This window comes from Heterodontus francisci, chromosome 16 (assembly GCF_036365525.1).
Source record: "Heterodontus francisci isolate sHetFra1 chromosome 16, sHetFra1.hap1, whole genome shotgun sequence".
Taxonomy (NCBI): domain Eukaryota; kingdom Metazoa; phylum Chordata; class Chondrichthyes; order Heterodontiformes; family Heterodontidae; genus Heterodontus; species Heterodontus francisci.
The window spans coordinates 25,685,864-25,711,172 of NC_090386.1; the positions used below are offsets into that span (position 1 = coordinate 25,685,864).

The 25,309-nt window shown below is 44.7% G+C and overlaps 1 protein-coding gene across 1 annotated transcript in view; it reads left to right on the plus strand.

The window, feature by feature from the left end:
- spo11 (SPO11 initiator of meiotic double stranded breaks) overlaps positions 1-25,309 on the plus strand; it is a 117,864-nt gene that overhangs the window by 26,650 nt on the left and 65,905 nt on the right. Inside the window, exons 6-11 of the mRNA XM_068048470.1 lie at positions 2,292-2,380; positions 11,276-11,342; positions 19,946-20,054; positions 22,533-22,619; positions 23,576-23,612; positions 24,465-24,574. Of these exons, the coding sequence (XP_067904571.1) occupies positions 2,292-2,380; positions 11,276-11,342; positions 19,946-20,054; positions 22,533-22,619; positions 23,576-23,612; positions 24,465-24,574 (499 nt within the window). The remainder of the gene's footprint in view (positions 1-2,291; positions 2,381-11,275; positions 11,343-19,945; positions 20,055-22,532; positions 22,620-23,575; positions 23,613-24,464; positions 24,575-25,309) is intronic.

Consider the following 25,309-nt stretch of genomic DNA (forward strand, 5'->3'; position numbering starts at 1 on the left):
CCACACATAACATTCAGTGGGTATCCTATCTTCAGGATGTCCCTTGTTCAGAATTTCACCCAGAATATTTGACAAATGGAACCCCATATCCACTGCCTCCACAAGACCCGGTATTTCTGCAGTTAGCATGCTTTGAACAACCCGTTTTATTTTCATAGCCTCCCAAGCTAAAGGACAACATTTCCCATTTTCACCCATCAGAAATATTATGAAGCCAGCTGCACTTGAATACCCATCAGCAAGATTAGCATGTGAAGCATCACTAAAAATGATTAGCTTCATGTTCTTTGGGTCACCCAATGACGGGAACTTCAGTACACATTTCTCCAGATTTAGTTTTTTCAACGTTTTATTTGCCCTTAAAACATTCTCAACTTTTGGATGTTTCATCATTGTGCTTAACTCCAGCACATCGAAACTAGCATCAGGCCTAGTGTGAGACCCCAACCAGTTTAATTGACCCACCAGGTTTCGCAATTGCTCAATCTGTGCTTTAGATATATCAGCTTTCTGTAATGACCTAACACGATTAACCGGGAGGGAGTAACACTTTCTAAATAGAATTGTTGATTCAAACTTATTCCAGATTTAGTCTGCTTAATATCTAAACCAAAATATTTAAAGACCCCACAAGTCTGAATCCCAATCTTAAATTCTGCCCTAATCTTATTAATAACATATTTCTCAAAATCTGCAGTACCACCCCATAAGAAATTATCAATGTGCATCATGAAGATGCCTGAAGGTTTTCCTTTATGATACCAATAGAACATTGCAGAATCTGCTTTTAGTTGAACAGAACCAATTTTCAACAAAACTGAGGTCCCACATAAGAGGTTAGTGTGCAAAATTAAAGCATGTGATTGTGGGTAATATACTGTCTTGGATAGAGAAGTGGTTGACATTGACAGACAGGAAACAGAGTAGGAATAAACGGGTCTTTTTCCAGGTGGCAGGCAGTGACTAATGAGGTACCGCAGGGATCGGTGCTTGGGCCTCAGCTATTCACAATATATATTAATGACTTGGGTAAGGGAACTAAATGTAACATTTCTAAGTTTGCAGATGACACAAAGCTGGGGGCGGGGGGGGGGACTGTGAGCTGTGAGGAGGATGCAAAGAGGCTCCAATGTGATTTGGACAAGTTGGGTGAGTGGGCAAATACATGGCAGATGCAGTATAACGTGGATAATTGTGAGGTAATCCACTTTGGTTGCAGAAACAGAAAGGCAGATTATTATCTGAATGGTGATAGATTGGGAAAGGGGGAGGTGCAATGAGACCTGGGTGTCCTTGTACACCAGTCGCTGAAAGCAAGCATTCGGTGGGGACATGGGAAAATTTAAATTTATGTTCCCGTTAATTTGCATATCTTAAGCTGCAGGTACTAATAGATCTTGATGTTCTAATTTAGGATTTTTTCATCAATAAGGCAACAGCACCAAGAACTGCCCTTTTCAAATCTCCAGCTCACAAAATTCAAACAAAACAAACCTGCAAATAGGTTTAGCGCGGCATAGTGGCGCAGTGGTTAGCACCGCAGCCTCACAGCTCCAGCGACCCGGGTTCAATTCTGGGTACTGCCTGTGTGGAGTTTGCAAGTTCTCCCTGTGTCTGCGTGGGTTTCCTCCGGGTGCTCCGGTTTCCTCCCACAGCCAAAAAGACTTGCAGGTTGATAGGTGAATTGGCCATTATAAATTTCCACTAGTATAGGTAGGTGGTAGGGGAATATAGGGACAGGTGGGGATGTGGTAAGAATATGGGATTAGTGTAGGATTAGTATAAATGGGTGGTTAATGGTCGGCACAGGCTCGGTGGGCCGAAGGGCCTGTTTCAGTGCTGTATATCTAAATCTAAAATCTAAATAGGAAATTGAAGTGTGAACTGGACTAAGTTGAATGGGCTTCAAGGACCAGAACTTGTGGGTGACATGTGCCCCATGGACTGCAATTTGGACACCTTGATCTTTTATATCATGCTTCAGGTTACGAATGTGCTTGGTGGTATTTTTCCAAGGAGCAAAATGTACTATGTCTGAACAAGTTGCAACATATAGTGGTGAATCTTCACATGATAAGATTTCTATTTTTCTATCTTCCACCATGAAAGAGGCACTGAATGGAAGCCAAGAACATTCTAACATGAAGTTGGGACATGGCAACTGAACATTGTGATTGACAAAAAGCTAGAAGCTTGACTTTTTGGCCTAAAAAAGTGTGCAGCATGAGAAGTCATCAGAGGTGGCTAATAAAAAGCAACTCCTAATGTAGTTAAATTTTGCATTTTGACAGGTTTGATGGTAATGTTGGCTTACAAATGGTATCTGATTGCACTATGAGTAAAGTGAAGTGTGAGTGCTCCAAATCAATCCATAGGTTTGGTAAGTAATTATTTCAGTAATTGCTGCTGATATAAATATGGAGTGATTACTTACAAGGCATTCTCAGCCCTTTTGTGCATGCACACCTGAATGGGGACTGCCCCCTCCCCCCCACCCCCACTGGAGCCGCGCATGTGTGTCTCATTTGTGGTTGCACCTTGCCAGAGCCTGAGGCCTTGAACCATGTTTCTTGTCTGGAAAAGGTTTGGAACTCCATAGGGTGGGGGGAGAGGAGAAGGCCTAGAACTCAGGGAAGGGGTGGAGGCCTGGAAACTGGGTGGGGGAGGGGAAGGTCTGGAATTCAGGGGCATGGGGGTGGTAGCTATTGGGGAAGTAGGAAGAAAGAGAAGAGGCAATATAAACTAAATGGTACAGTTTGGTGCAGGAACAGAGATGCCTGTGGGTATACGGAAGCAAGTCTATGAAGATGGCAGGGCAAGGAGAGAAGGCTGTTAAAAGTCTTACAGGATCCTTGGCTTTATTAATAGAAGCAAGGAAATTATGCAAAACATTTATGAAAGCAAAGTGTCTCCTGACAATGCAGAGCATGGGCAGAGCGATTGCGGATGTCATCAGTGTGTCCAAACATTTGCCAGCTTGCCAGTAAGAATCTGCACATGCGCGTGGTGATATCACCACGTAATGTTGTCAGACCTCAGGACGTCCTAGTGTAGCCTCAGCCCTCAATGGCTGTGATCACTGCCTCCAACCCCTCCAACAGTAACCCGCTCCCTCCCCCTCCCACAATCGCAGCTTATCTTCCCCACTCTGTCCTGCGCCCGTCTGCATGCCGCTCCATCCCGCCGCACTGCTTCCCTTCCCGCTCGTTCCTCCAACCCCTGCTGCTTCTCTGGACGACGAGCAAACGGGAGCGGGGAAGAGAAGTGGCGATCATGGGAGGCAGTGGGGAAGAGAAGCAGCGATTGAGGCAGCAATCGCAGGTGATGGCGGGGTACTGTTGGAGGGTGGGGTGGAGATGGACGATCGTGGCCATGGAGGGGGGTTTGGGTTTAATTCGCTTTTTAGTGTCAAATTGAGCAGCGCCATCTTTATTACTGGCAACTGCCTGAGACGACACAGACAGTGATGTTTCAATTGATTTGCGCATGTGCCAGTACTGCGCTACCTAGTGGTTGTGTTGTCAGCAAACGCAGCCTTATTAAAAACTGATTAGGCCTCAGCTACGGCACTGAAGCCAATTCTGGAAGGATGTCAAGGTCTTAGAGAGGGTGCAGAGGAAACTTAGTAGAATGATACCAAAGATGAAAGACTTCAGTTATGTGGAGAGTCTAGAGAAACTGAGGTTGTTCTCCTTAGAAATTAAGAGCTTATTTTCTGCTTTTACCAACATGCATTTCTTTACATTTATATGTTATTTGCCAGTCTCGACTATTCCAATGTTCTCCTGGCCAGCCCCCCATCTTCCGCCTTTCATGAATTTGCTGCGTATATCCTAACTCTCAGCAAGCCCTATTCACCTATCATCCTTGTGCTCACTGATCTACATTGGCTCCTGCTCCAACAACACCTCAATTTTAAAGTTCTCCTCCCCATGTTGAAATCTGTGCATCCCTCAACCCTTCCTATCTGAACTCAGACGTGTGAGCTGTACTTTGAAATCTGGGCATTGTGCCTTCTCTGAACTCGGGTAGTGTGAATGCCACGCATTCTCTGAACTTAGAAGTATAAGGGCTGCATGTTTTATAAACTCGGTAGTGTGAGTGCTGCACATTCTCTAAACACGAAAGTGTGAGCGCTGCAAGTTCTCTGAACATAGGAATCTAAGCGCTGCTCGTTTCTAAACTTGGTAGTGCAACGCTGCACATTCTCTGAACCTGATACTGTGAGCGCTAAGTGCTCCTAACCTGCGAGTGTGATTCCTGTCTGTTCCCTGAAAGCAGTACTGTGAGCTTTGGAGCCTGCTTGACAATGATTGGATCAAATAACACACTGCAGGAACCTTGAATTACTCTATAGTTGGCAGGATCAAATTACTCATTGCAAACTGTTGGATGTGTCTTGTCTCCCAATGAGACCAGTCAGAAATCCAATCTAACCCATTTGTGGTGCAAATAATGCTGTCAATAAATGCAATCAAAAAACAGATTAACTGGTCATTCATCTTGTGGGATCCTGCTATGCACACAATGGTTGCCAGTTTGCCTCTGTAACCATGAATGCACATTAAAAACAAATTCTTTATTCTGTTACGACTGAGGTGGGAGGAGTGTACTGTCTTTTCTAGTTCCACTTCTTCACAGATAACATATATTTAAATACTTACCCAGTTATTGATGTCGTCAATCATATGCTTAATTCTTTATCCCAGAATAAACTACACCAACCAGATTTCTTTAATAACAACAAAATTATCAGTTTATTATAAAACAAGACTATCCAGTAACAAAGCAAAGCATTAACACACAGATTTAAATATGAAATTTCCCTATTAAAATCCCCCACACACAAACTCACACACACTGTAAAAATACAGAAATTCTCTCCGCAGAGGTCTATTACAAGAAAAAGACAAAAAAAGGATATTTGGCCAAATACTTGCTAATTCTTGAAGAAAAAAACAGAATATATGGAAGGATGTCAGTTGTCCCTTTTGGTCTGGTGTCCGGGTATACAGTGACAGGTCACTGGGATCTTTTCTGGAGCAGTTCTTTTCAGGCAGCGTTGAGAATTGATCTGGCAGGTTTTTCCAAAAGAAATGTGACATCAGGGGCTTCAGCCAGCACACACATGAATCACAGGGTTTTTGCAAAGACAGGAGGAAAGAGGAACTGACACACTGGACTCCTCAGGGTCTCTTAGAAAGGTGCAGGAAAGATGAGCTTGGGGTGTCTTTTTCCTTGGCAGGCAAAACACCGACTGTCATCAAAACAGTTCACACCCCAACTGAACTGAAAACAATTCCAACTCCAAAACAGAAAGTCAACCTCCAGACCTCCAAAAACCTTGATGTGTGGCTTCTCTATAAACATCTCCCCTTAGTCCAAGGTTCCTGTTGTTTATTTACCTTAAGGCAGGCGATCTCCAGTAGAGGTTGTTTTTAGCACTCCTTGATTCTTCCAGTAAATGTTTTCAGTCAGGTGCCCTTTCATTTACCTCAGTGAAAAAAAAGACCAGCATTCAGGCTTCCAAATGAATCCATTTCCACAATTTAAATATGAGTCCTTAAAAACATTTTAAAAAAAAGAAGCCTCTCATAACAATCCTTGTGCCCCAAATCTCCTTCATCTACATGTTGTTCCTTAGCAAGCTCATCCACATACATGGGGTGAACAGCCACACATATGACCCCCAGCTTTACCTCTCCATCCCTTTACTCCCTAGTGTTGTGCAATTGTTTGTCTGACATCGACTCCTGAATTATTTTTTAATTCATTCATGAGATGTGGGCATTTTTGGCTAGGCCAGCATTTATTGCCCATCCCTAATTGCCCTTGAGAAGGTGGTGGTGAGCTGCCTTCTTGAACCGCTGCAGTCCATATGGAGTAGGGGCACCCACAGTGCTATTAGGAAGGGCATTCCAGTATTTTGAACCAGCAACAGTGAAAGAACGGCGATATAGTTCCAGGTCAGGATGGTGTGTGGCTTGGAGGGGAACTTGCAGGTGGTGGTGTTCCCAACCATTTGCTGCCTTTGTCCTTCTAGGTGGTAGAGGTGGCGGGTTTGAAAGGTGTTGTCTAAGAAGCCTTGGTGTGTTGCTGCAGTGCATCTTGTAGATGGTACACACTGCTGCCACTGTGTGTCGGTGGCGGAGGGAGTGAATGTTCATAGATGGGGTGCCAATCAAGCGGGCTGCTTTGTCCTGGACGGTGTCGAGCTTCTTGAGTGTTGGTGGAGCTACACCCATCCAGGCAAGTAGAGAGTATTCCATCACACTCCTGACTTGTGCCTTGTAGATGGTGGACAGGCTTTTGGGAGTCAGGAGGTGAGTTACTTGCCGCAGGATTCCTAGCCTCTGCCTGCTCTTGTAGCCATGGTATTTATATGGCTCCTCCAGTTCAGTTTCTGGTCAATGGTAACCCCTAGGATGTTAATAGTGGGGGATTCAGCAATGGTAATGCCATGAAATGTCAAGGGGAGATGGTTAGATTCTCTCTTGTTTGAGATGGTCATTGCCTGGCACTTGTGTGGCATGAATGGTACTTGCCTCATTTTATTTATTTATTTAGAGATACAGCACTGAAACAGGCCCTTTGGCCCACCGAGTCTGTGCCGACCATAAACAACCACCCATTTATACTAACACTACAGCAATCCCGTATTCCCTACCACCTACCTACACTAGGGGCAATTTACAACAGCCAATTTACCTATCACCTGCAAGTCTTTGGCAGTGGGAGGAAACCGGAGCACCTGGCGAAAACCCACGTGGTCACATGGAGAACTTGCAAACTCCGCACAGGCAGTACCCAGAATCGAGCCTGGGTCCCTGAAGCTGTGAGGCTGCGGTGCTAACCACTGCGCCACTGTACCGCCCTAATCAGCTCAAGCCTGGATATTGTCCAGGTCTTGTTGCATTTCTACATGGACTGCTTCAGTATCTGAGGAGTCACGAATGGTACTGAATATTGTGCAATCATCAGCAAACATCTCCACTCCTGACCTTATTATTGAAGGAAGGTCATTGATGAAGCAGCTGAAGATGGTTGGGCCTAGGACACTACCCTGAGGAACTCCTGCAATGATGTCCTGGAGCTGAGATGATTGACCTCCAACAACCATAACCATCTTCCTTTGGGCTAGGTATAACTCCAGCCAGTGGAGAGTGTTCTCCCTGATTCCCATTGACTTCAGTTTTGCTATGGCTCCTTGATGCCATACTCGATCAAATGCTGCCTTGATGTCAAGGGCAGTCACTCTCACCTCATCTCTTGAGTTCAACTCTTTTGTCCATGTTTGAACCAAGCCTGTAATGAGGTCAGAAGCTGACTATGTAGGGCCCCACCCGCCAAGAATGAGGCACATTAATTTCACCACATGAACATTGATTTTTAAACTGTTACAGCAGTAAAGAAAGAACTTGAGTTTTAAAAGAAAGCAACACTAGACCCTTGACTGGAAGGACATTTGCATATTTACAGATGGTGCTTAAAGGGGACAAAGGACCATTCCCCGCTCCAATTTAATTGACAATGGACTTTTGATTACCACACGTTCAGGGTGAAGGACCAAGTTAACTGCTAAGATGGCCGAATACGCAATCAGACGTGGTCAGACCAGTTTAGTCACATGACTAACTGGCTGTCGGAGCTTTTTGAATTTGAACTTGCCACAGAGTTTTTGAAGCCAGAAAGCTGTTTGCTGCTGGACTGAAAAGACCTCACATGGCTGGCTTCCCGCCAACGCTCCTGTCTGCTCTTATCTCTTTCTCATGGAACTGAAGACGCATGAACCTCAAGACAGAAAAGTCTCCTACAGTGAACAAGGTTTAAGGAGAATACTGAGCCCCAATGAAAAACAAGATCTACCTACAAGCAAGGACTACAGTGAGCTCGAAGCACAGTAACAAAAATCCCTCTTCAGAGATTGCCTCAAACCTCTCCACTATTTTTCTTCAGCTCTTTTCTGTCTCAATTTGCATGTGCGTATCGCGTATACATGCTAGCATAGGGCGCGGCATGTATCCGTATACATTAACCAGATTAGAGTTTAAGTTTTAATAAATTTCACTTTTCTTCTTTAAACCTAAGAAAGCCTGTTTGTGCTCTTTTTGTTGCCTTATAATTGGAAAGCGGTGAACAAAGATTCACCAAGGGGGAGCTCAAAACACAGTGTGATTAAAACAAAACCCTGTTACAATAAGACCAGGTGAAGGCTGAGAAAGACCCCTAGATACCTTTCTTACCTGGTCATAACAGTGGCCATGGCAGAACCCAAACTGAGCATCACCGAGCAGATTATTGATAAGCAAGTGCTACTTGATCGCACTGTCGACGACACCTTCCATCACTTTACTGATGATTGAAAGCAGACTGATGGGGCGGTAATTGGCCAGGTTGGACTTGTCCTGCTTTTTGTGTACAGGACATACCTGGGCAATTTTCCACATTGCTGGGTAGATACCAGTGGTATCGCTGTACTGGAACAGCTTGGCTAGGGGCGTGGCAAGTTCTAGAGCACAGGTCTTCAGTACTATTGCTGGAATGTTGTCAGGGCCCATTGCCTTCACAGTATCCAGTGCCTTCAGTCGTATCTTGATATCATGTGGAGTGAATCGAACTGGCTGAAGACTGGCATCTGTGATGCTGGGGGCTTCAGGAGGAGGCCAAGATGGATCATCAACTCATCACTTCTGGCTGAAGATTGTTGTAAATGCTTCAGCCTTATCTTTTGCACCGATGTGCTGGGCTTCCCCATCATTGAGAATGGGGATATTTGTGGAGCAACCTCCTCCAGTTGGTTTTTTAATTGTCCACCACCATTCACGACTGGATGTGGCAGGACTGCAGAGCTTAGCTCTTATCCGTTGGTTATGGGATCACTTAGCTCTGTCCATCGCATGCTGCTTACGCAGTTTGGCACACAAGTAGTCCTGGCTTGTAGTTTCACCGGGTTAACACCTCATTTTGAGGTATGTCTGGTGCTGCTCCTGGCTTGCCCTCCTGCAGTCTTCATTGAACTAGGGTTGGCCTCCCGGCTTGATGGTAATGGTAGAGTAGGGGTATGCTGGGCCATGAGGTTATAGATTGTGGTTGAGTACAATTCTGCTGCTGCTGATGGCCCACAGTGCCTCATCAATGCCCAGTTTGGCATTGTTAGATCTGTTTGAAATTTTATCCCATTTAGCACGGTGGTAGTGTCACACAACATGATGGAGGGTGTACTAATGTAAAGGTGGGACTTTGTCTCCACAAGGACTATGCAGTGGTCACTCCTACCAATACTGTCATTGACAGATGCATCTGCGGCAGACAGATTGGTGAGGACAAGGTCAAGTATGCTTTTTCATCTTGTTGGTTCCCTCACCAACTGCTGCAGACCCAGTCTAGCAGCTATGTCCTTTAGGACTCGGCCAGCTTGGTCAGTCATGGTGCTACCGAGCCACTCTTGCTGATGGACATTGAAGTCCCCCCATCCAGAGTACATTCTGCGCCCTTGCCATCCTCAGTGCTTCCTCCAAGTGGTGTTCAACATGGCAGAGTACTGACTCATCAGCTGAGGGAGGGTAGTAGGTGGTAATCAGCAGGAGATTTCCTTGCCCATGTTTGACCTGATGCCATGAGACTTCATGGGGTCTGGAGACGATGTTGAGAACTCCCAGGGCAACTCCCTCCCTACTGTATACCACTGTTGCACCACCTCTACTGGGACTGTCCTGCCAGTGGGACAGGACATACCCGGGGATTGTGATGGCAGTGTCTGGGACATTGTAAGGTATGATTCTGTGAGTATGACTGTGTCAGGCTGTTGCTTGACTAGTCTGTTGGACAGCTCTCCCAACTTTGGCACAAGCCCCCAGATGTTAGTAAGGAGGACTTTGCAGAGTCGACAGGGCTGGGTTTGCCATTGTCGTATCTGGTGCCTACGTCGATGCCGGATGGTCCATCCGGTTTCATTCCTTATTGACTTTGTAGCGGTTAGATACAACTGAGTGGCTTGCTCGGCCATTTCAGACGGCACTTAAGAATCATGCTGGAATCACATGTATGGTAGGCCAGACCAGGTAAGGACAGCAGATTTCCTTCCCTAAAGGACATTAATAAACTAGATAGGTTTTCACAACAGTGGCCATCATTAGACTAGGTTTTAATTCTAGACTTATTGATTGAATACAAATTCCACTTTCTGCTGTGGTGGGATCTGAACCCATGTCCCCAGAGCAATACCCTGGGTCTCTGGGTTACTAGTCCAGTGACAATACCACTATGTCACTGCCTTCCCTAGTTTTCTCCAGCTAAACATTGGAAAGATCAAGCCATTGTCTTAGCCCCTTCAGATAAACTGTGCCCTTACCACTGATTCAGTGTCCTCTTGGCCACTGTCTCAGGTTGAACCAGACTGTTTACAAACTCAGACTACTATTTGACTCCACATTAAGCTTCTGAAACTATATCTTCTCCATCACAAAGGTCACCTGGTTCCACCACTGTAACATCGCCATCCTCCACCCATACCTAAGCCCGTCTGCTACTGAATCTTCCAACCATGCCTTTGTCACCTCCAATATTCCACTGCCTGCATTCCATGCTCCGTAGATTTCAGCTCAACCAAAGCTCTGCTGCCCATATCCCATCTGCACCATCTGGTCCTTCTCAAATTTAACAATCTCATCCTTGCGTTTACATCATTCCTTGGTCTTGCCCCACCCTGTCTCTACAACTCCTCTAGCTCTACAACCCTTTCCCCCCCCCCCACAAACTCACTAACTCTGATTCTGGCCTCTTGAGCCTATACCCTTGCTTTGCTCTAACGGCGACAGCCCTGCTCTCAACTGTCTCCAGTTCTCTATCTCTTCCTCTTCCTTTCACACCATCCTTTAAACCTATTTCATTAGCCAAGCATTTGGTCACTTCTAATCTGTCCTTCTTTGGCTAAATGTCTGTCTTTTTCATTATATCTGTGGGAAATGCTTAGAAATGTTTTCCTACAAGTGCTTATATATAAATGTATTTCGTCTATGTGATGTAGCTCCAAAATGTGTTCAAACTATTATAAGGATGCCACGTATCCTGCTCCCAGTTCAACGCTCTCTATCCAGCTACGAGAAGGTGAGAAGGACTAGTCTGGGCGGCATTCCCATGATAACAGCTGAGATTGTGGGGTGATTGTGTGGGGAACAGTGGGCATCAACCTTGTTTTTGCCAATGCAAGACACAGGCAGAAATGATAGGTTCCTGAAGACAAAAATCTCTGGTACTAATTACTTTTTCCTTGCAGCTCTAATACTTAAGACCCTGTCGATGATCTACAAGTTGGTGCAGAGCAATACGTATGCAACTAAAAGGTGACAGAATGTTAAGACGATATGTTAAAAGAGATGTGATGTAGGAGGTATTGAATGTATATCTATAGTGGAATTTGTAATGAACAATATACTTTCCATAATTTATTGTAAATTGGCATAGTAAGATAAACAAACGTTGTAGACTAATATCAATGCTACTCAATAAGCCCCATCGGTTGAAATTACTATTAGCACTATTAGAGTAAATGGGTTAATGATTTCAATAATACAATCCACACCTGAATTAGATTGTTGGATTCATCCAATTTGGCTGTGCACAAATTTGCTTTATGGTTTTGTTTTACTGGTATACACATCACTAGCAAGGCCACCGTTTATTTCCCATCCCTAGTTTCCCCTGAGACAGTAGTGGTAAACCTTCTTAAACTGCTGCAGTCCATGTGGTAAAGGTGCACCCAGAGTGTTTCTAGTTAGGGACTTCCAGGATTTTGACCCAGTGACAATGAAGGAGCAACAGTATATATGCAAGTGTGATTGATGTGTGACTTGGAGGTGATCGTGTTCCCATACACCAGCTGTTCATGTCCTTCTAGGTGGTGGAGGCCACAAATTTGGGAGGTGCTGTTGAAGAAACTTTGATGCATTGCCGTAGTGCATCCAGCGGTTGCCAGTGGTGTTGGAAGTGGATGTTTAATGTGGTGGTTCGGCTGCCCATTCAGAGAACTGCTTTGTCCTGCTTGGATGGTGTCGGGTTTCTTGAGTGTTGGTGCAATACTGTTCCTTCATGACATTATTCTTGTTTCTTGGCTATGATTTCTACTGGTCACTGTGCGTTAGCAATCAGACAGCAGGAAGACTTCCTCTGTTATTTCGAACAAGGATAAGAGGATTTAATTGTGCAAAAACTGATGGATAGTTGGGGTTAAAGGGTGAAAGTGTTCAAGGTAAACTAAATCTGTTGACTAATTTTAGGAGAGCTTCTCTGTCATATTATGGTGCATAAAAGTGTAATGTTTTACTTGAAAAATGAACAGGAGTCAGGAATGATGAGGGTAGTACTTCCCCAGTGGCTCAATGCTGCTTGATGGAACATTGAGCTATATAGATCAGGAAGGTCCCAGATTTCACCTCGGGTCTTTGTTGGAGCAGTGGTGAGGTGCTACGACTGTCTGCAGTAGTCCTCATTGAGATGGGGAAATTATTTATAAAGGACTCCTGCCTTATAAGAGTTATTTCAATGTAATTATTTTCCCTCCCCCGACTCAACACAGAGATGCTAAGATGATAAAACAAAAAGTGCTGGAAACACTCAGCAGTTCTGGCAGCATCTGTGGAGAGAGAAGCAGAGTTAACATTTCAAGTTTGTGACCTTTCATCAGAACTGCTAAGATGATGCCAGCTTTAGGTTCACATTAGTGATTCCCCTGCTCCCCAAAATTCTTGGTGCAGCGAGTGAGGGGTAGACCTGGCAGGATTGATTTTAACCCAAGAATCCTAGAAGAAAATATCGCAAATAAATCACGGTAGTTTTAATTTTTGTTTTAAATTAGAGCGGCAAAATTTTGTGTCGAGGTTGAAACTACACAAGGCAACCCCAGGTTTACATGGGGACCGTATTGTGTGGGAGCTGATGAAATGTTTTATTACCTGCACCCCCTTCCCAGCTTCCCCCTCGTGCCCCCCTCCCAGCTCACCCCCCTCGAACCCCCTCCCCCTCGCACCCCCTTCCCCTGCACGTCCTCCCCTACCCCGTGCAGCCCCCTTCCCAGCTCCCCCTCACACCCTTTCCCTCCATCCCCTCCCCGCACCCCTCCCCCTCGCATCCCCTCTTCCCCCTTCCTCCTCCCACCAGCATCCACCTATCCCTGAGCAGGGGCTCTAACAACCCCACTGCCTTGTGGGCATCTCGGGAGAGACTAAGGCTAAGGGAGTAAAGCCTAACAGAAAATCCGGAGCGGAACCCCAAAGGCGGTCATGTGTCACCTTTGGCATTTTTCCGGCAGTTCCTGCAGCCATACCAGTGCCAAACGTCGTGCTCTGCACTCCTTTGGACCCCACCAGGAAGGCCGAGAGGGAGGTTTTGACTCTTGGGCAACTCACAACCTCCATACATCCGCCCAGGCATGCGCCATGGAGAGGTCACTCCATAGTCGCTTCACAGCGACCAAAACAACATGGAAGGCAGCAGTTACGGGTTATAAGTCCAGCTCAATTGGCGTAGGGATTGGCCGCCACTGGTTGCCTTTGTCGGTGGGAGAGATCATTGCATCTCACTGGACAGCTACCGCCTGCCTCAAACCGGGCAGCCCCCGGTCAGTAAGGTTCTGTCCCGCCACGGTCCACCTGCTTCAATGGGTGCTTGGAGCCCGACAAGTGGACTGTAACACCACACCAAACAGCATGACAAAAAAGGAAAGAAGGTACCAGCCCTTTGTTTTGCAGGCTGGAACGTTAGAACTATGTGTCCTGGCCTGTCGGAAGACTTTACACAAATCAACGATTCTCGGAAGACCCCATCGCTAACAACAAGTTCAGTAGACTCAATGTGGACATTGCAGCACTTCAGGGGACATACCTCCCTGCGAGCAGATCTCTAAGAGAGCAAGACTACACCTTCTTCTGGCAGGGTAGGGATCCTGAAGAACCAAGACAGCATGGAGTGGGCTTCGCCAACAGAAACTCCTTGCTCAGCATGATAGAGCCACCTTCAAATGGCTCGGAACGCATACTGTCCATCCGACTGCTCACCACCTCTGGTCCAGTACATCTACTCAGCATCTATGCTCCAACACTCTGCTCCCCACCTGAAGTTAAAGACCAGTTCTACGAGGAACTCCAGAATATCATTGGTAACATGCCCAATACCGAACATCTGTTCCTGCTGGGGCACTTTAATGCCAGGGTTGGGGCTGACCATGACTCATGGCCCTCCTGCCTTGGGCGCTATGGCATTGGAAGGATGAATGAGAATGGACAGAGACTGCTTGAGTTGTGTACCTATCACAACCTCTGCATCACCAACTCGTTCTTTCATACTAAACCCTGTCACCAGGTTTCTTGGAGGCACCCAAGATCACGTCGTTGGCACCAACTGGACCTCATCATCACAAGGCAAGCCTCTTTAAACAGCGTTCAAATCACACGCAGATTCCACAGTACGGACTGCGACACCGACCACTCCCTGGTGTGCAGCAAAGTTAGACTCAAACCAAAGAAGCTGCATCACTCCAAGCAGAAGTACCGCCCGCGCATCAACACGAGCAGAATTTCTTATCCACAGCTGTTACATAAGTTTCTACATTCACGTGAAAAAGCCCTTCAAAACACTCCTACAGGGGATGCAGCGACCAAGTTGGCCCACATCAGAGACGCCATCTATGACTCAGCAATGATCACCTTTGGCAAACGTGTGAAGCAGAATGCTGACTGGTTTCAATCTCACTTTGAAGAACTACAAGAAAGCCCCCAGCGAGTTAACATCCGTAGCACTTAAAGCAGCCAGAGGCGCTGCACAAAGAACAGCCAGGCGCTGCGCAAATGACTAATGGCAACACCTATGCAGTCATATTCAGCTGGCCTCCGACACCGCAAACATCAGAGGAATGTATGATGGCATTAAGAGAGCTTTTGGGCCAACCATCAGGAAGATCGCCCCCCTCAAGTCTAAATCTGGGGACACAATCACTGATCAACGCAAACAAATGGACCGCTGGGTGGAGCACTACCTAGAACTGTACTCCAGGGAAAATGTTGTCACTGAGACCGCCCTCAATGCAGCCTAGTCTCTGCCAGTTATGGATGAGCTGGACGAACAGCCAACAAAATCGGAACTCAATGATGCCATTGGTTCTCTAGCCAGTGGAAAAACCCCTGGGAAGGAAGGCATTACCCCTGAAATCATCAAGAGCGCCAAGCCTGCTATACTTTCAGCATTCTACAAACTGCTTTGCCTGTGCTGGGATGAGGGTGCAGTACCACAGGACGTGCGCGATGCCAATATCATCACCCTCTATAAGAACAAGGGTGACCGCGGTGACTGCAACAACTACCGTGGAATCTCCCTGCTCAGCATAGTGGGGGAAGTCTTTGCTCGAGTCGCTTTAAACAGGTTCCAGAAGCTGACTGAGCATGTCTACCCTGAGGCACAGTGTGGCTTTCGAGCAGAGAGATCGACCATTGACATGCTGTTCTCCCTTCGCCAGCTACAGGAGAAATGCCGCGAACAACAGATGCCTCTCTACGTTGCTTTCATTGATCTCACCAAAGCCTTTGACCTTGTCAGCAGACGTGGTCTTTTCAGACTACTAGAAAATATCGGATGTCCACCAAAGCTACTAAGTATCATCACCTCATTCCATGACAACATGAACGGCACAATTCAGCATAGTGGCGCCTCATCAGACCCCTTTCCTATCCTGAGTGGCGTGAAACAGGGCTGTGTTCTCGCACCTACACTGTTTGGGATCATCTTCTCCCTGCTGCTCTCACATGCGTTCAAGTCTTCAGAAGAAGGAATTTTCCTCCACACAAGATCAGATGGCAGGTTGTTCAACCTTGCCCGTCTTAGAGCGAAGACCAAAGTACGGAAAGTCCTCATCAGGGAACTCCTCTTTGCTGACAATGCTGCATTAACATCCCACACTGAAAAGTGTCTGCAGAGACTCATTGACAAGATTGCGGCTGCCTGCAACGAATTTGGCCTAACCATCAGCCTCAAGAAAACGAACATCATTGGACAGGGTGTCAGAAATGCTCCATCCATCAATATCGACGACCACGCTCAGGAAGTGGTTCAAGAGTTCACCTACCTTGGCTCAACTATTACCAGTAACCTGTCTCTCGATGCAGAAATCTTGTATACAAGATTATGAGGGGCATGGACAGGGTGGATAGGGAGCAGCTGCTCCCCTTAGTTCAAAGTGTGAATGTTGCTGTTCCTCTTAGTTGAAATGTCAGTTACGAGGGGACACAGGTTTAAGGTGAGGGGCAGGAGGTTTAACGGGGATTTGAGGAAGAACTTTTTTACCCAGAGGGTGGTGACGGTCTGGAATGCACTGCCTGGGAGGGTGGTAGAGGCGGGTTACCTCACATCCTTTAAAAAGTACCTGGATGAGCACTTGGCACGTCATAACATTCAAGGCTATGGGCCAAGTGCTGGCAAATGGGATTAGGTAAACAGGTCAGGTGTCTTTAATGTATCAGTGCAGACTCGATGGGCTGAAGGGCCTCTTCTGCATTGTATTATTCTGTGATTCTGAAATCAACAAGCACATGCGAAAGGCCATTGCTATGTCCAGACTGGCCAAGAGAGTGTGGGAAAATGGCGCACTGACACGGAACACAAAAGTCCGAGTGTATCAAGCCTGTGTCCTCAGTACCTTGTTGTAAGGCAGCGAGGCCTGGACAACGTATGTCAGCCAAGAGCGACGTCTCAATTCATTCCATCTTCACTGCGTCCGGAGAATCCTTGGCATCAGGTGGCAGGACCGTATCTCCAACACAGAAGTCCTCGAGGCAGCCAATATCCCTAGCATACACACCCTACTGAGCCAGTGGCACTTGAGATGGCTTGGCCATGCGAGCCGCATGGAAGATGGCAGGATCCCCAAGGACACCTTGTACAGCGAGCTCGTCACTGGTATCAGGCCCACCGGCCGTCCATGTCTCCGCTTTAAAGACGTCTGCAAATGCGACATGAAGTCCTGTGACATTGATCACAAGTCATGGGAGTCAGTTGCCAGTGAACGCCAGAGCTGGTGGACAGCCATAAAGGCAGGGCTAAAGTGTGGCGAGTCAAAGAGACTGAGCAGTTGGCAGGAAAAAAGACAGAAGCGCAAGGGGAGAGCCAACTGTATAACAGCCCTGACAACCAATTTTATCTGCAGCACCTGTGGATCTGTCACTCTAGAATTGGCCTTTATAGCCACTCCAAGCGCTGCTTCACAAACCACTGACCACCACCAGGCACTTACCCATTGTCTCTCGAGACAAGGAGGCCAAAGAAGAAGTGGTTCTACCTGGAAAGGAATGCAGATTAGTTTCTAGTCCTGGGTACTGATTGGGAAGTATCAGAGCTCGTTAGATGGGAGTAGCTCCTACTTGAACAACTTTGATTGACAAATATTCCCATGGCTAGGGTTGCAAGCCCTTTAAGATTATGCTGGAGTCTCCAAGAATTAAAGATTCATCTCCTGGACACTGCTGCAATTTTTTTTTTTGCATTTTCTTTGAGCACTTCTGTTTATTAATTATAAAAATATTGAAGATGGGGAAAGAAGGTTGTTCGACTGACAGTCAAGAATCAGTGAGTTGAGTAATGGAGAATCTGTTTGCTTTCAAATTGGTATGGGAAGGCGGTGTGCTGTGAGATGGACATGTTAGGTGACCAGTGGTGGGACAGGATGGCTGGATGATCATGTGATGAAACAGACCAGAATATGTCCAACCTGAATTGTGAACCCTACCCATAGCATGGCTGAGATCGGGAAATCAGTATCTAGAAGTTAATGGGCAGAAAACCTATAGCTTACCTCAATATGGCAGAGTGTCGTGTGGCTGTAATACACTCCATCAGTGCACCACCTTAGGTCAGAATTTTTCTATGTATTGACTTAGTGTTACTGAAATTAAGGAAGTAGTTTATTTTGAAAGTGCTCACGCTAAACTTATCTTCGTCTTTTAACATTTGGACATTAGAGATCCCCATCATGTTAATAAAATGCAACTGATTGTGTTTGGCTTAATTTCAGGAAGGTATGACCAACTTAGAATCATAGAATGGTTAGAGCACGCAAGGAGGCCATTCAGCTTGTTGAGTCCATGCTGGCTCGCTGCAAGAATAATTTACCTCTTCCCACTCCCCTTGCCTTTTCCCTGTAGCGCTGCAATTTTTTTTCCTTCAGGTGCTTATCCAATTCCCTTTTGTAAACCAAGATTGAATCTGCCTTCGCCACCATCTTAAGCAATACATTCCTAATCATAACTACTCGCTGCATAAAAAAGTTCTTCCTCATGTGTTGTCTTTCGATCTTTTATCAATCACCTTAAATCTGTGATCTTTGGTTCTCCCCCCTTCTGCCAATGGGAACAATTCTATCTACGCTAGACCCGTCATGATTTTGAACACCTCTATCAGACCTCCTCGCAACCTTCTCTGAGGAGAACAACAACAGCTTTTGCAACCTAACCACATAACTGAAGTCCCTCATCACCAGGACCATTCTTATAAATCTTTTCTGCACCCTTTCTAAAGTCTTTACATCCGTTCTAAAGTGCGCTGCCCTGGATTGGACATAATGCTCCAGTTGAGGCCGAAGCAGTATTTTATAAAGGTTCATTATAACTTCCTTGCTTTTGTACTCTCTGCCTCTATTTATAAAGCCCAGGATCCCATATGCCTTTTTAACCAACTTTTCAACCTGTCCTACCACCTTCATTGTTTCTGCACATACACCCCAGGACACTCTGTTCCTTTAGAATAGTACCTTTTAGTTCATATTGCCTTTCCTCCTTCTTACCAAGATGTATCTCTTTGCACTTACCTACATTAAATTTCATTTGCAACATGTCTACCCATTCAAACAGTCTGTCTATGTCCTCTTGAAGTCTATGGAGGAAGTGCAGCGAAGGTTCACCAGACTGATTCCTGGGATGGCAGGACCGACTTATGAGGAGAGATTGGGTCAAATAGGGTTGTATTTGCTAGAGTTTCGAAGAATGAGAGGGGATGTCATAGAAACCTACAAAATTCTAACGACTGGACAGACTAGATGCAGGAAGGATGTTCCAGGACCAGGGGTCACAGTCTAAGGATAAGGGGTAAGCCACTTAGGACTGAGATGAGGAGGGATTTCTTCACCCTGAGAGTGCTGAACCTGTGGAATTCTCTACCACAGAAAGCAGTTGAGGCCAAATCATTAAATATATTTAAGAAAGAGTTAGATATAGCTCATAGGGCTAAAGGGATCAAGGGAGAAAGTGGGAACAGGGTACTGAGTTTGGATGATCAGCCATGATCGTATTGAATGGTGGTGCAGGCTCAAAGGGCCGAATGGCCTATTCCTGCTCCTATTTTTCTATGTTTCTATCACTATCCTCCTCGCAGTTCACTCTACTTCCAAGTTTTGTGCCATCTGCAAATTTTGAAATTGTGCCTTGTACACCCACGTGTAGCTTTTTAATATACATCAAGAAACTCAATGGCCTACTACCAGCCCCTAGGCAATCTCCAGTTCAAAAAACAACCATTTGCCACTACTGTATGTTTCCTGTCACTCAGCCAACTTTGTATCCATGCTGCCACTATCCCTTTTATTCCATGGGCTTCAACTTGGTTGGCAAGTCGATTATCTGGCAATTTATCAAATGCTGGCTTTCCTTAATTAATCTACACTTGTCCAAGTGACTTAATTTTGTCCCACATTATCGTTTCCAAGAGCTTTCCCACCGCAGAGGTTAAACTGTCTGGCCTGTAGTTGCTGGATTTATCCTTATACCCTTTTTTGAACAAGGACGTACCATTTGCAATTCTCCAGTCCTCTGACGCCACCTTGAAAAACTTGAGAGCATTTCATAGGTAGAGCAGCTGTACTATGCCACCAATGCGTAATCAGCCTATGTTATTATGGTTATTTTTATTTCAGAGATCTCTACTACAACGACACACAGTTGTTCGGTTCACAAATGATTCTCGATGGTGTTATTAATGACATATGCTGCATGTTAAAAGTCCCACGTAGATGTCTTCACATAGTAAGTACTCACAGCACCATATATTCCATTCCCTGTCAAACAATGATGCGCATTTGAAAAATAAAGAAAACTTGGATACATCGCTAAATTAACCCTTGTGGCAGGGCAATCAAGGCATCTGTAGAGAACAGTAATTCAATTAAAGAGCTTTTATAACTGCAGAAAACACTCAGTAGTTCTGGCAGCATCTGTGTAGAGAGAAACATAGTTAACGTTTCAGGTCGATGACCTTCATCAAAATTAGGAAACGTTAGAAATGTAATCGGTTTTAAGTAGGTCAAATGGGAGAGAGTAGAATAGGAACAAAAGGGAAGGTCGGTGACAGGGTGGAAAACAGGAGACATTAAATCATAAAAGAGTTGGTGGGGCACAGCAAATGGGAGTGGTAATGGAACAAGTAAAGGGACAAAAGATGTGTCTAGAAGAGGTGTGAATGGCAGAATAATGAATGGCTGCCGTCCAAAAGTAAAACAAGAGAAAAGAAGACTAAGACCAAAATATGCAAAGAAAAGTAAACAAAATGGGGGGCAGAGATTATGGTCTGAAATTGTTGAGTCCAGAAGGCTATAAAGTGTCTAATCGAATGATGAGGTTCTGTTCCTCGAGCTTGCATTGAACTTCATTGGAACACTGCAGTAGGCCGAGGACAGAGATGTCAGCGTGAGAGCAAGGTGGAGAATTAAAATGGCAGGCCACCAGAAGCTCGGGGTCATGCTTTTGGACTGAATAGAGGTGTTCGCAAAGCAGTCATCCAGTCTGTGTTTGGTCTCCCCACTGTAGAGCAGAATGCACTGCAAGCAGCGAATACAGTATACTAAATAGAAAGACGTACATGTAAATCATTGTTTCACTTGGGAGGAGTGTTTTGGGCCTTGGACAGTGAGGAGAGAGGAGGTAAAAAGGCAGGTGTTGCATCTCCTGAGCTTACATGGAAAGTTGCCGTGGGAAGGGGACAGGGTGTTGAGGGGATTGTCCTGGTTGTCATGGAGGTAACAGTCCCTTTGGAATGCTGAAAGGGGAGGGGAAGTTGTGTTTGCTGGTGGTGTCACGCTGGAGGTGGAGGAAATGGCGGAGGATGATCTATTGAATACGGAGGTTGGTGGGGTAGAGGGTGAGGATAACTGGAACCCTATCATGGTTGTGGGAGGGAGGGGAAGAGGTGAGAGCAGAAGTGTGGAAAATGAGTTGGACATGGTTGAGGGCCCTGCCAGCCACCATGACGGGGGTGGGAGGGGGGGGGGAAGTCCTTGGTTGAGAAAAAAGGAAGACATATCTGAAGTGCTGGTGTGGAAGGTTGAATCATCAGAACAGATGCACTGGAGACAGAGAAACTGGGAGAATGGATTTGGAGTCCTTACAGGATGCAGGGTGTGAGGAAGTGTTGTCGAGGTAACTGTGGGAGTCGTTGGGCTTATAATGAATATTGATTGATAGCCGATCCCCAGAAATGGAGACAGAGAAGCCCAGGAGTCAGAGATGGACCATGTGAACATTAGAGAAGGGTGGAAATTGGAAACAAAGTCAATGAAATTTTTGCAGCTCAGGACGAGAGGAAGAAGCAACACCGATACAGTCATCAACGTACCAGAAAAAGTGTTGAGGGTGGGATCCGAATAGGACTGGAACAAGAACTTTTCCACATATCCCACAAAAAGGCAGTTACAGCTTGGACCCAAAGGATACCCATAGCAACACCTTATATTTGGAGGAAAGGAGAAGAGTTAAAGGAGATTTGGTTCAGTGAGAAAACAAGTTCAGCCAGGCAAAGGAGGGTGGTGGTATAACTGCCTAATGGTTATCAGAGATGACTCCCCGATTATGGAATAATTTCTGCTTGAAATGTTTAATTTGTAATTTTGCAACCAGTGAAATAGACAAAAATAGAAATTCTAAATCCAGTAGGGATTTTCCATTCGAGTGGTGAATGTGTGATTTTTTTTTGCATAAAGTTGGACGGTTCCCCTCAGTCGCTATTCGGTAACTTTTGTGGTTACGTAATCAGTCAGGCTTTCCCTATGTATGTAAGGAGTTTGAGAATACAGTACAGTCATTTACTTGTAATTTGACTGAGTGGATATCTGAACACAAGTGCTGTCTTGTATGCAAGTATAATGTAGCAGTACTCTGGGGGTATCTTCAAGCTCCGGGGTGCACTGATGCACAAATGTACCCCCAGAGCAGTATTACTTACACATGGCTTTTTGTCTCAAATTACTAAAAGTGGAAGTGGGAATTATGCTCTCATAAAAGGCATTTTACGATTAAAAAAACAGATGATTTTGGTCATTATCATATTGCTTTTAGTGGCACTGTGTTATGTGTTCATTGGATGCCATGTTTCTTATTATAAGAGTGACTACACTTTAAAAGTCCCTTTCTGGCTGTAAAGTGCTTTGGGACATTCTGATGCCATGAAAGATGCAATATAAATGTCAGTGTTTCTTTCATAAAACATTAGATTTTTTTTCTTTTTTTTAGCTCTCTACGTCGAAAGGCTGCATTGCGGGTGATCTATGCTATACTGAGGAAGATGGCAACAGAGTGAACTGCGCTTGCAATTCTACTGTATGTACCAGGTTTATTTAGTCTTCAAGCTTTTATCAACAAAGAAAAACAGTGAGGGACAGAAAAACAACAAATTAGCTATGAGCATACTAAAATGATGGGCAGGAAAAGATCTGCTGCCCCATCCAGCCTGTCCCATATAGCTGTGATGCCCAAGCGTACAAATATCTCCCATAAAAAGATATAGGTCAATTAAATAATAGTTAATTATGCAGACAAGAAGGGACATGAAGTCAGGGTTGAGGGCAACTCTGGTGTAGGATCCATGCTAGAATAGGGGCAACAAAAAAGAAAACAAAAGGACTTCAAAATGGGCTCTTCCCATATAAATAACTGTAATGTCTTAATAATTTCTATGATAACTGTCAAACATAACTGCAAGACAGCATTGTGAAAAATCTAAATGCTGTGATTTATCACCTGATTGTAAGATGATTTGCTCTTTGACTCTTGGTTGTGGGGGTGGGGGAGGGAGTGGGGTGGTGAGTGCTGGTGTTTGGGATTTTATTATTTTGCTTCCATTCCAGTAGTGTGATAGTCCTTGGATAAAAAATCATGTAGCAGGACTGCCTAACTCTCAAATCTTCCAATTAGACCTGTGATAACTTTGTTGGTGACATTAAGTTAACTTGCAGCAGCATGGGTTTGTAAATCCGGTGCAGATTATGCCCTAATTCTTATGAAAAGCATGACTAAAACAGGTAATGCCTGAGTAAAGTTCATGAAATCATGATCTCACTATCAAAGTACTTTGTGAAGACACAGAAGGATTTGTGCTGCGCTGGCTGATAATTCAACATTTCCCTGGTGGAATTAGGGATAAGGACTCATAGCAGGAGATCTCAGAAAGCCACTTGATTCAAAAGCACAAACTCAAAATCAAGGGAATGATGTGGTTGCGCTTGCGTTTTAAAGTTAACTAAATGAATGGCCTAATTTTTCCTTTAATTCCACAGGCTGTTCTTGTGCCATCCAATGTGGACGGGATAAAAAGTATCCTTTTATATGTTGTGGAAAAGTATTTTTTTGGTTGTGTATTCCAGCCTTAGCAGAAGGTATTACAGAATTAGTTCTGATGAAGGGTCACTGACCTGAAACGTTAACTCTGCTTCTCTCTCCACAGATGCTCCCAGACCTGCTGAGTATTTCCAGCATTTCTTGTTTTTATTTCAGATTTCCATCATCCGCAGTATTTTGCTTTTATTATATTACAGAATTATATCTACTGAGTTGGTGGTGTCATAACTTGATAGGATTTTAGGTGGTTTAATCATCAAACTCTTGATATACATATTGCATTATCAATGTAATTCTATTCTTCTAACTTTAATTCTATATTTTTGCCTTTCCATTTCCAGATCTGAATATTTCAAATGAAATTCTTTAATCCATTGTTTTAACAGAGGCATTAACCCATTTATTCTAAAAGGATAAAGGAGATCAAACAAATCTAAAAGAAACGTGGAATGAAATGGGAAAAGAGAGAAGTAGGGGTTGAAAGCCAAGAAAGAGTGAATAGAAAAAGAAAAGACTAAAAAAGAGAATGAGAGGACTAAGAAAAAGTGAGAAAAAAAAACAGTGCATCAATACCCCAGAGCATAATTGGATGGCCCAAAGAATCAAAGGAATAGAACTCACTAGTGTAGTATCTCTAGTCCAGAACTTCCTGTCCTTGATATCAGTGGCTGCAAGTCTCACATGTTCATATTGCATTGCTGTGCACAATACTTTAATGCAGGTGTTAACATGTTAATTTCAATTCGATTTGTTACAATAGAGGACATTCACCAATACCGCCAATAGTAATATCTAAGATTTATATGTTAATTCACTTTAACTTTTGAGATTTGAATTCTACTGCTACATTTGTGCTTGTTGTGGAAAAAGACGCCACCTTCCAGAGGCTATTGGATGATGACTTTTGCACCAAATTGTTCCCGTGTATTATTATAACTGTAAGTATCAGAATATTTCTGTTTTTATGTTGCTAAGGAATCCATTTTTTGCAATAAACTTGACGATTATTATTTCAGCACTCTTAAGTTGTTAACACATTGTTAATGTTTTTGAGTTTCCTATGCTCACTAATCCTTTATTTAACTATTTCCTGAAACTGTGCTAAAATGTAATCCCCGCACACCGGACCATCCAAGGAAGCAGTAGGATACACTATAGAAAATGAACAACTGTGCACTGCAATAATGAACCATTTAAACCCCTGAAATAGCTTGGGGAGATCGGGAAAGGACTCAGCAGTTTTCCTCAAATGAAACCTTCCTGAATGAGGAGGAAATGCAATCTATCTACTGGATGGAAAGACAACAACCTCCCCCCTCCCCCCACTTCCCCCCTCACCACTTAAGCATTTGGTATAGTAGGCATGTGAGGAAATGGCAAAAAGGTTTACTACCATCTGCAGAACTCCCATGGTGTATAAGGGTATTAGGGAGAAGATATCAGGCCTGAAGGGACTTGCAGAGGTAAACCAACAATACTGTTATGCATGAAGGAAGCCTTCAATGTACTTTCAGTATTGAAGTGCTTGCGGGCTGAGATGGGGTCCAGTCAGTGAAATCGGCAGTGTGTGGATTATGACCCAAAACATCTAAACCCTTGACCTCCTATTTGAGATCATAAACAAAAGATTGTCGAAGGAATAAGGGATGATGAAGGAGTGGGCGATAATGTAC